Genomic DNA, 12,043 nt, shown 5'->3' on the forward strand with positions numbered 1-12,043 from the left:
TACAAAGAAACCAAATAAAAATATGTGGTTCATTAACTCTGGAACAAGAACCACCTCACTAAATATTTTTTCAAGCGTTCCTTCACTTTCAAGACATTACAAAGACTACCGCAAATGGAATTGGTCTGTTTGCAGTTTGTGCTTTTATGCAAAAATACAGACAATAAATAAATAAATAAACAAACAAAACAGAAAAACAACCATCTTATTTTATGTTTAAATGAAAAATATTCAATATTATCATATCCACCAGCATTTGCTCTTAGTCAACTGTTCAGTTTCTTAAAATTTGATAAAATTGTAAATCCAAATAGTATTTAAGCACATCAATCTTTACTTCGAAGTCTAAGTTTTTTGTGTTTTTTTTGGCTGTTTGAGCTTATGTGGACAATACTCCTATTTCTTTTTTGTATTTGTCTTTCTATTAACTGATATAGAAAAGCATCTTTTGAGTACCACTTTAATTTTGGTGATGCAATAACAGTGAATATAGCTAGAATAAAAATAAAAAAAACATAGCAAAAAATGTCAAGCAGCTCCTTCACATCGGAAAAGTGTTTTTTGTTTTTTTCCTAATTTGTTTGCGAGCCTTCGGATAATTATGAAAGTGAAAGAAAGACAAATTTTTGTAAAAAGAAAATTATTACAGTCATTTACAAAATTAAGTGACGCTTAAAGCAGAGCGATGCTCTGTTTTTTTCTTTGGTCTTCTTTGCTCGCCTTTCCCCCCTACTTCTTTCCTGGGCCTGCTGGCCTAATCCCAGCCAGCCAGCCTTGGGTGAACTCTTTGGAAGCTTCTTAAACCCATGAATGTGCCTTTTGTTCCTGCCATTCCTCCGCTTGGCTGACAGAAAATAGCTAACTGGATTACTGCTAAAATTCAGAGTAAAGTGAACTCCCAAACTTCTGTATGGCTAAGTGCTAAGACAGTGCTTCCACCCCCCACCCCACCGCATTACTCCTCACTATCCTCATCAGCATCCCTCCTGATCAGACATTCTATCCCTTCATGCCTCCCTCTTTCTCCTCCTCCTTCGCTATTATCCCTCTAAACATGGGCCGGTGCTGTGGGGATCTGGAGGAGAAGAGAGGCGAGCGATTAGATGAGGTTGAGAGGTTGCACACTATGAACCCAGGGCTAAAAAGTAAGAATCCTAAAAGCGGTTAAGAGCTTATTAATGTGTGTATGGAAGCGTATTAATCAACTCAACTCTATCAGCGGGTTGCTGTGTGTTTGTGTGTGCAAGAGCACCGATCTTTGTTCGTTGGAAGAAATACACATTTTTTAGGGGGTCCTGGATAATTAGGCAGAAAAATTAAAACCCTCTGCATTTTTGACTGGATTATATACAACTATATTATGAGGGATACAGGTACATTGTCTTCAGGCTTATACATATGCATGCTTTGGAATGGCATTGGACAGGTGGTCCAGCAGCCCAAATCTGATGTTTGGTGAATGAAAAAGGTTGGTGAGGAAGTAAGTCTTGGTGAGGCACATTAAAAAAAAAAAAAAAAAAAAAAAGAATAAAAGATGAAAACAGACATCCTTAAGAGGTTTGATTTAATCCCCCAGTCACACAGACTAAGCAAACTGAAGCAGAAACACAAGCACAGAGCATGTGTGTGTGTGTGTGTGTGTGTGTGCACATTTGTACTCATTGTGAGTGTATGTAAGGATGTGGCAGCTTACTCCAGGGTAGTGGCAGGAAAAACAGTAAAACAGTGAAAAAGGAGGCACAGTGAAAAAAGAAAAAAGACAAGGTCATACTTACAATTATCTTTCACACATTTGGGTCAAAGGTCAAAACTCAAGCGGTTACAACAAAAAGCAGGCATGCTCACTCAGTCTTTATCTCAAGTCCTGATACCACCATTTAGTGTATTCTGTCAAATGCATCAAAAGTTAAGTGAACAATTTTGTTGTTTTTAATTAACTTTTTTTCAGCCATAAAATAAGGACAAAAAAACATAAACAGGTCCATAAGATCCAGAGTCTGACCGAGAGCAAGAGAATGAAGACATTGAGCCTGCAGAACCACGCAGTCAAATTAATGCATCACAATGGTGTTATTACTGTATTTACTCCCTCTCCATCCATACCATCTGCCTACAACATGGAGCGTAGTTCAACTATATGTTCATGCATGTCAAATACCTATTGAAAGATGAACGCTACCATGATATCATTAAAGTAAACAAAACCTCAACATAATTAAAGAGTTCGTTAACTGGAGCATCAAGGAGCACTGAATGCATTTGGATTATGTGTTCTCCAAGACAATAATGGGAAAAACAAACCCAAATAATTACATCCAAAACATGCAGTACAATTATACTCTCCAGGAGGCTGCTAAAAGGTAGTACACAGTGCTAACAGAAGCAGAAATCTCAGTGCTGCTATCAAACCAATGGTCAGGACGTCATTATTAACACACAAAATTCATGTCTGACATAAGCTTTGCTGTAGTTTTTGCATTATTTTGAGCTTCCCACTTTGCTGTGTATCTCATTTTAGTAGAGAGAAGGAACAGAGGCCTCAATCAGACAAAGTCTTTTGGAAAATCCCTCTTGATACAGACGCAGTAAACAGACATTCCCCCCTGATGTGGGTACATTCTTGAGAAAAATACAGTTTAGCCAGACACTGCAAAGATGCTCTGATGTCAGGGGACCATGTAAGGAATCTTGTGGGTTAATACACACTAGAACCCACCATTTTGACTTGTTTACTTGAAACTTCGGCATAGCTGAACTTGGACTAAAAAATCTGTGCAAGGAAAAATATGGCAAATTCACAAAACTGATTAACTGGAAGTCATGACCTTTTTCAGCAGTTACACAGAAAATGTTGTGACGTCATGCCCAAGAAAATGTTATAGCAAATTAACAGACTGAAAAATATACCCCAGAAAGAATATAACGATGGCTATTCAGCACTGGGAAGAAATTTATTTATTCTGACGGAATTATTAAATAAATATTTAGGACTGATATGTTGAATAAACATCCAAACAATTTTACGAAGAACTAATGCTTGCCACATCAGGTAGGAGTTGCAATAGACTTAACTTTCGTTAGCTCAATGAGTGCATAACCTCCGCACCTAGAAATACAGCTAAATTTAGTGAAAGTTAATGAAATGTGAGGTCTCTCCCATGATTTGTAAGGGAAAATTAAGTAAAGTCTGCATCAGCTGTCAAAACAATCTTTTGACTAAAACTAAGATTATTTCAAACAAAGAATAATGTTGTCATTTTTGCTGTATCGCTTCAGTCCTACAACTAAAACAAGAGGCAAAAGTGAGAAAGACACTACAGAGGACAGTAAATCCAGGGTTGTGTAACATAATGATCGTATGTCACAAACCTAATGTCAGATACTGTGAAGCTAATTCCTCATGTAAGAAACATGTAAAGAGGTGTGATGGAATAAGACACCACTGAAGCTAATTATGCCTTATTAAAGTGTGCATAAAGGTACTGCTGGAAGGGTGAGAAAGAAGAAGTGTGCACTGACAGCTCACACATTGCCTGTTAGTTCCACAGCAACCCTAACTCCTGTCAAAAATCACAGAGTGACACTTTTCACACACATGCAAGCATACACTGTCACTGTATACATTTTCTGAAATTCATTACTCTAAAGCAGCACTTCTCAATTCCAGTCCTCAGGCCCCCCTGCTCTGCATGTTTTAGATGTACCTCTATTTCAGAGCAGCTGATTCAAATGATTGCGTGACCATCAAGAGCTGCAGAAGCCTGTTAATAACCCACATATTCAACCCAGGTGTGTGGCAGAAGGGAAACGCTGCTCTAAAGTCACAGCCATGAAGCAAAGTTAGGTAAATTTAGTTCATTCTTCTTGTGAAAAGGGCTGGATGTGGAAATAATGCTTTAAACATTTACTTAAAAGAACTATTTTGATAAACTTAAAATTGAATGGGATGTAACACAAGATGCCGTTGAATAGGGATAACCTTGCTTTCACTGTTCATCACATTTATTTTGACAAAGAAACTAGATTTATGAGTCATTTCCTTTGTTAGACGACAAGGTAAACTGGCTGAGCTAGGTGCTTTAAGCCATGTGTGTGTGTGCCCATGGTTAGAGTGTAGCTGATAAGAGTGTTACAGTGTATTTGCAGAGTGTGTGTTTAGAAGATAAAAATCCCAGTGGTCAACAAGAGTGTCGGGCCAGAGATTCACTGACCAGCCCTTCATCTGAAGGAGAAAAAAGGGAGGGGATGAGGGAGAGAGGGAGGTAGCCATGTGGTTAACACTTGCTCACTGAGAGGCGACTGGAGCACAGCCAACCTCTTCACACACAGGCTGACCACACAAGAGCCTCTCTTTCTCCCTCTGCTTTCCATCCTCCCTTCATCCCTAGTCACCTAACAAATCCTTGCCTTGCTACTTCAGCAAGCTCAGTCGCCATCCGCACGTTTTTACCACTTTTCTGTCATCAAAATTTGTCCAATTTCCTCTTCTCCATTTTCTTATGTACTTCTCCTCTACTTCCGTCTACAACCCTGGAACAGTCTGTCTGTCTAGATCCCCCATCGTGCATGATTTTGACAAACATCTACCACTCTCTCCTCTTCTCCCAGTCCAAAATTTCCTTCCCCTCATCTTTTTTCAGCATGAATATGGTTTAATCGCTCCTACTCACCCGTATAGGGATGCGCTCGGTCTCAGTCTCTTTCTGTGGGTTGCGATATTTTTCATAAAATTCCCTCTTCTTTTTGCTCTCCTGTTCATCTTTGCGCTCCCTCTTTTCGGCAGGTTCATCCGAGGGTTCGGCAGGAGAGTTAATGGGGGAGTCCTTTGCTGGCTTCTCCACTTCCAAGTAGTTCTCATTTGGGTTGAGCACCATCACACCGTAGTCCTCCTAAAACATATCCAGCACAAAGTTGTGTATAAGAGCAGAAATCAGTTACTTTAACTGATTAAGACTTTCACTATTGAGTTTACTTGAAATGCACCAAAAAACATCTAGTAGTTGCAGGGTTTAGACATCAACACAAAATCCAGTCATTCTGACCAGTGAACAAAGCACAACTATGCAGCAACCGGGTTGCACTAACAAAAACACTCCTAAAAGTGGTCATTGCTACTGAAAGAAATGAAGTTGGAGAGAGCAAACTGAAGTGAAAATCTATTTAAAAGGGACTAATATTCTAGACGTGAACACATATTGTTTTATGTGAGCTGTCAGATAGAAAGGAGAAGTGATACTTTCAGCAAGTAACAGGAAAGCCCATAGATCACAGTTATTATTTAGCATTTGAAACCTTTGTCTGTCATGAATCATGCTGGATTTTGAAGTATTGTTAGCCTCCAGGAAATCTACAAACTAGGGTTAAGACTGTATGGAGAATGCTTCTTTAGCAATACCAGCTGAGATATTTGCTCAAACAAGATACCAGAGGCAATTTAAAATAGTCAGATTAATTTTATCTACTTTCTCTTTTATGCTGAATCCTCTTTACACACATTAAAATTAGTATCAGCAAGTCAGAATTTTATAGTACTGGAAATTGAACACCTCAACATTCATTTCTTTTCCTTACCTTTTTACAATCAAAATGTTTCATGAGGCAAAATTATAAAAAAGGTACTGAAAATGTTTACAATATCTATATACTGTGTTGTAACCTTTCACACTTTAATAGATATGCGAGTCAGATCAGAAACTATTAAGCACGAACTGAAAGCTTGACATTTGGCTACAGTTGCTTAGTCATCCTTTGTCGAATGAACAAACGTTGCTCATAATTTCAGTTAAAAAAAAAAAATCACAAAATTATAAATAATAAAAAAAAAAACATAATAGCCGTATGCTCTTTAAAGCTCAACCACAGCATATCAGCTTATCTCTGATTCATGGTCTTTGTGTTTAATAAAGAGCTCAGCATTGGCCATTTGTGAGCAAATATTACAACACTTTAAAGGCACAGCTTCTTGGATAACTGTGGGGAAAGATGTGAATCAAGGCTGAAAGAAAGGGCAGTGAATGAGATAAAGGAGAGTGTGTCACTGGAGGGACAAGCTTGAGAAGTAACTGGGGGATTGGAATTCAGCAGTGGTAGTTTCAGTCAGTGAGTAGCATTTAGTGACTTCCAAAGGCCATGTGTCACTTAATATCAAACCCAATCAATACTACCATCACACAGTGAGGGTTAGCAAAGAACATATCTTTCTGTAGCTGCTTGTGTTTCTTTGTTCATAGCTTAAAATTGTATTATTCAGAATTTCCGATCATTTAACAGCAACCCTTGAAAATATAAAAAAAGAAAAGTGTATTGGACGAGAATGTCTGCACAGAGAGAGAAATTAGGACAAAAATATGAAAGCATTTTTCAGGAAATGAAGAAAAAAAGTGTATGGAGGGACAAAAAAAGGTCGTTCTACTGAAGCCAAATGACTTTTTGAACTTTGAACCTGTTTTAATTAACTCTGTTTATTATCCCAAGTCCTTTGTTAAAAGGAGGAAATAGATGGATTCCTGTTTCACTTTGACTGTCCTTTCTGCACACAAGCCCTTGTGTAAATACACATAACCACACCAGAAAATTCAATAAAGATGGCTGTCTGCCAAAATCATTTCAACACAGGCATTTGAAATTAAACATACACTAGGATTAAGTAAGGAACAAGCAACAACTAGAAGACCTTTAGGAGATACGTTTCAGTTTCCTTTGCAAATCTCCAACGGACACAGTGTCGTCTCATGGCAGCACGTCTCCTCTTCCTTAATAAGTGTTAACACAATGTGCTTGTCTTCCTTTGACGCAGCATGTGTGTGTGTCCCTCCTGTGCCGACTGACATCAAACCTGCCACACACCCTGTCCCTTAGCACCTGCCGTGTGTTGACAATGGCAAAATGGCTCAAACGGCAAAATGACACGTTCTCACTTATTAATATTGAAGAATTTGGTCCTGTTCGCACTTCCTGTCATTCCGAAAATTCCTTTCTTGATAGATGTTTGTAACGTTAAAGGTTATCATCTATTAAATTACCTTTAAAATATAACAATTTTAATTGAAAACAAAAGTAAAATGTTTCTACTTACAAATTATGAAATATTACAATTTAGAAAAAGAAATTTGTATTTTTAGTAAACTTTGTGATTTTATACTACATAACAATTTGATCCTTTTGCAACAGTTTTGAAGTATGAAAATATTTTAACAGATTATTGTATTTATTCATCCAGATGCTTTTAGATTAACCTTAAAACTTACATGTATAATAATTATAGTGCTTGCATAGCAGCAGTGAACAGGATGTATAAGACCGACAAGTTAAATCCAACATCACAGAGATATATACACACTACTACTGAAGTATGAAGACATGAGCCCACATTCCCGCATAGTTAGATGAAAAAATACTGGAAGATGATGGGAAGAGTGAAGAATTGAAAAATGGGGACAGAAATTAAGCTATAGAAAAATTAATAAAGCAAAGATAATGAGAGAGAAGAGATACAGCCTGTACACAATAGCTTTGTGCCACTGCCCACTGGTGGTGGTCTGATAAAATAACTGACAAAACCAGCTAAACCAGTTTAAGGCTTTTCATCTGTAAACACTGAAGTAGCGCTTTCTAAGAGATACCAACACAATTGTTTGTATACACTGCATCATTGAGAAAACGAAATAAGAAAAAAACAAAATCAACATCTTGTGAAATGATGGCAAAAAACATAATACACATACAAAATAAACAAGTAAAAATATAAATCACCCAATCTTTGTTAGAGATGTTTTATGGGGTGAGTCGTACGTCATAGGTTCTCAGTAAGTAGTTTTCCTTTACCTTCATCCTGGTTTGCAAAGGGCAGAAGTTAATGGTTTAGATCAACGGTCCTCGTGTTCTGACATGAACCCTGTGTCCCTAAACATGTTTAGTCTTAGTCTGACCCTTAACTTTCTCTATCCTTAAGCACACTAAAGCCAACATCAGGACCTCGGCTTCCAGCCATTAGCTAGTCTTTAGGTTATGGCCTATAGCCCTTCCTTTAGAGACACAAATACACATAATAAACCTAACAGTGCTAACCCTTTCAGCTGGCCAGTCACCCATGAGAAGATTGCTGTAAAGAAGACCAGCAGCATTAGAGTGCTTTATTTGAAGGAGCAGGGCTGTCAGGTTCATCTATGTGTCGGAAGCCATCATTCATTTGAACACTGGGAGGACTGCGCTGGAATCAGGAAATCCCAGATGTCTGTGTCCACTCACTTTCTACTTCTATTCTTTGAATCAATCACTCTGGAACTTGCCTGTTTTTGTCTGTGCAAACTTATAACAGATTAGGGCAATTTTATTTAGCATAAAAAAAGATAGTTTTGAAATTAATATCATTAATACTTTGTCATTTTCCAACATGGTATAAAAAGCATTTTGTATTTTTTTTCCCCCAAACTCTTCCCACGATGCCTTTGTCCAATATCTTAATCTGCACATTTGCTTCTTCCAACAAATAGGTCTTTCGTACAATCATCTTTAGTTTGGTCTCTCTGTCTTTGTGGCTCTGTTTCACTGTTAACCCCCCACACCCCACCACCTTCCACACACAAACAAAAATCTGATCTTTTGTTTTGTGATGTGCTGTCAAAGTGTGAATCCCACACAGATGCCCATAGCCATCTTTGGGTCAACATGCTTTATTTTTGGCATGTCAAAATCTCTCTCACACATTGCTAGCTTTGCTAACACCTCTTTTGTCCCTTATACACACTGTCTTAGATAAAATAGACACGCACAATCCTCTAGCTGTAGGTCAATCTTGTCTTTCTGCTGTAGTGTGCAGGCTAAGTCCCTTCCCATGCCCTATGGGTGCCCCTGTGCCACTACCATACTGAGTCTCTGCCCTGGGGCCAGCGGTCAAGAGGGTCACCCCGGCCCCCTCTGAGGGGGGGAACAACCCGACCCTCGCCATCATGCTCTGGACGCTCCTTAGCTCTCTTTTGTCGGCCTGTCCCCACACTTAGATGGCACAACAAAGACCGCTGCTGCTACGGAAACCGGGGCTTGTCTCGTCAAATTATGAAACCCGTCACTGGTCATCTCCTTCTATAAAAAAATTTAAAAGAAAAAAAATATGAAATTGGAGTTAATCTAATAAAAGTGCCACATTTCGTTTGATTTTTTTTTTTTTTTTTCAAATTAATTGATAGACATAAAATGTTAGTGTTAAATATCCTGGCTACAATTGCAAAATCAGCTACAATCTAAAACAGCCATGACGTCTCTACTAGTCTTTTATTTTGTTAAGATGTGTGTTTGTGGGTATCCACATCTTGGTAAGCACACAAGTACAAGTGAAGGTAAATAAGGTGTCCCTTTAAGACAGCAGCACCTCTATTTTTCCAGTCGTGTTGTAATGAAGTGAAATGTGTCTAATGTGCCGGAGCGGGGGACAGAGCCGGCTACACTGAGAGGGTGTTTCATCTGTGTGCGTGGAGCTCCAGGACGCTTTGATGTGAGAGCTCTCATGTAGTGAAGCAGGGATCCGGGCACAAGGAAAAGGACATCACTTGACAGGTACAAAGCATGGCTGATAGCGGTCACGGGTGCATGGAGTGAGGAAAGTGGATGGTATGGTTAGGTGAATTGGAGGTTGTATGTGTTATGTCAGTATTGGCTTCTGAATAAAAGGAGAACATAAATGTTCTTTTATTCACCTTTTACACTTCTATTAAAAAACATTTATACATGTGTGTTCATGTATTCAAATTTTAAGCTTAAATAAATTAGGAATAGGAACTAGCTCTCAGGCTCTGATATTTTCTTGTCAGGAGACGAGATAAGCAAAGAGAAATGTACTGTTATTCTGCTCCCTTGTCTCAACAATATGATGGTCTCAGTTAGCTTAACATATTTTGAGAAAGAAATAATAAGCAAAAAAGTAACATTGTGTATAAAATAATTATAACAGAGACATTTTCTTCATTTAAATCTTTGTAGGTTGAAGTTATTCAGAACCATCAATTACGTTTTATTTATAATTCACAAATTTCTTATCCCTACAGGTACAAAGATAATCTAAGATAGCGCAATTTCTCGGAGCCATGTGACATAATGGGAAAGACAAGAGAACATGGTATTCAAGTAAGAAAGATCTGTGCTGATATGAGAATGGATGAGGAACCAAAAAGTTGTAAAGGAGGTTCAAATATCTCCAAATATTCCTATAGCACAGTAGTAAAACAACTATATTCACTTTTAGGAATTGTTTGCATCTTAATCGGGTCACCAAACAAATGGGCACAGAGAAAATTTATGGACCACCTAATATAATGTTTGTTTCTCTACTTTTGTTATTTTTAAGAATGCATTTGGGTGGTTATTTCATAAGGTAATCACAACAGAGTCTATTCAACCATGTCCCAACATATTAAATACTCAAAATAATAAAAATGCAATGTGATAAAAATTCAAATAACATAAAAACAAGATAATCTTTACTTTTGAAATAAATAAAAAAAGCAAATGTTTTAACTTAGACTGGTGCTATATTATCCCCCAGTCTTTGGCATTGCTATTGGGTTCAAGTGATTCCCTAATCTGAACCTAACTGAGATGATTTTGTGCTTGAAGTTGGATTTCAACAGATACTGGAATAGAAGGGTTCTACGAGATGTAGGGACGCTGATTTCAGAAAATAATTTCCATTGATCTCTTCATTTTTTTACCCAAGAAACTCCCTTTTCCTAAAATACTTTTAAAATTTAGAAAGCAAGCGTACATGCAAGACAGACGAGGCAGATGTGTGTTGATGCTCAGTAGTTAGGATGAAGGTACAACAAAATAGCTACTGGCTTAAACTTTCCAATACTTACAGTCAGAACCATAACATAAAGGTTTTAAAAAAACTAAAACAGCAAAGAATGAGATTGTACTGGTTTTTATATTCCCAGAGTGCACAGGGCAGAGAGGTAAGGGAGGTGAAAAAGAAGAGTGGCATCTGGTAGTACCTACAAGAATAATTTATTTTAAGGCCTTATAACTCAGGTTTAATAGGTATATTAGTATTTTTAGGGAGCACTCTATGCTAAGCGAACAAAAAATAATTTTGTTTAGGAAAATGACAGATATTAAATGTTTGCAACTGTTAATCAAAAACCACAGACTCTTAATAAAAGAGATGTAATGCAGCTGAGGGAGAAAGTAAATACAGTAATCACAAACGCACACTCTTGTTCTATTTCCCTCTCTGTCAGGGCCACCCTGCTCTGTGTGACCTCGTCTGTCTCAGCCTCTGTGTGAGCTAACTTTCCATGCAGGGCCCCTTTATCCAACTGGATTCCCTTCCTTTTCTCTACCTCTCTCTTTTCCCCACGCCTGTCTCCCTGAGGCCGAGATACCACACACTTCGCACAGTACTGTCAGATTAAGTCACGGTGCCCCCTTCTCTCATTTTCACACAGCACCAGTTTGAGACCCCCCATAATCACAAAACACACAGTTTTGTTAGACGGAGAGCACACAGAAGTGGGAGCGAACTTACTGTACTACGGGGGTTATGAAAAAGACGTGTGGATTTCAGAGGTGATGTGAGAGGAGATGAGACAGGATTGTCATCAGCCTGTCAGCCAAAATCAATCATCCTCTTGATAACTAGCTATAGCTACAGGGCCATGCAAGTACTTGAAGTCAGGATCTAAATGTGATTTTACAGCAAGATCACAGATGAAAATGACAACACTACGCAGTGTGAAGTTCACCTACACGCAGAGTAGTACACATCCAGTTTTTTCCATGATCATTTGCAACACTATGAAGATTATAAAAATGCCTTAAAACTACTGTTTTGGAAATTCTGTAAGCTGAACATGTCAGCCTTTTAAAGTGAAATTTGATCTTTTTTTTTAACTTCCTTATTACTGTCATTGTGTATAATAGGAATGTTTAGATGGCCTAATTTGGCACAGTTTTAGTACTTTTAAACTTTTGAATTACTACTCTGACTGTAAATGTGACAATGTTAAGCTACCAGACAATTTTTAGAGTTTCCTCTAACAAACGAAGTTCA

General features: G+C 38.0%; 1 protein-coding gene across 6 annotated transcripts in view; it reads right to left on the bottom strand.

Annotated features, from left to right (window-relative positions):
• The window catches only part of fam172a (family with sequence similarity 172 member A), a 157,242-nt gene that overhangs the window by 88,740 nt on the left and 56,459 nt on the right, over window positions 1–12,043 (bottom strand). For all 6 annotated transcript variants that reach the window (XM_044111802.1, XM_044111804.1, XM_044111807.1 and 3 more), the window contains exon 7: window positions 4,671–4,889. In XM_044111802.1, coding sequence (XP_043967737.1) covers window positions 4,671–4,889 — 219 coding nt within the window. The remainder of the gene's footprint in view (window positions 1–4,670; window positions 4,890–12,043) is intronic.

Source organism: Gambusia affinis, linkage group LG03 (genome assembly GCF_019740435.1).
Source record: "Gambusia affinis linkage group LG03, SWU_Gaff_1.0, whole genome shotgun sequence".
Taxonomy (NCBI): domain Eukaryota; kingdom Metazoa; phylum Chordata; class Actinopteri; order Cyprinodontiformes; family Poeciliidae; genus Gambusia; species Gambusia affinis.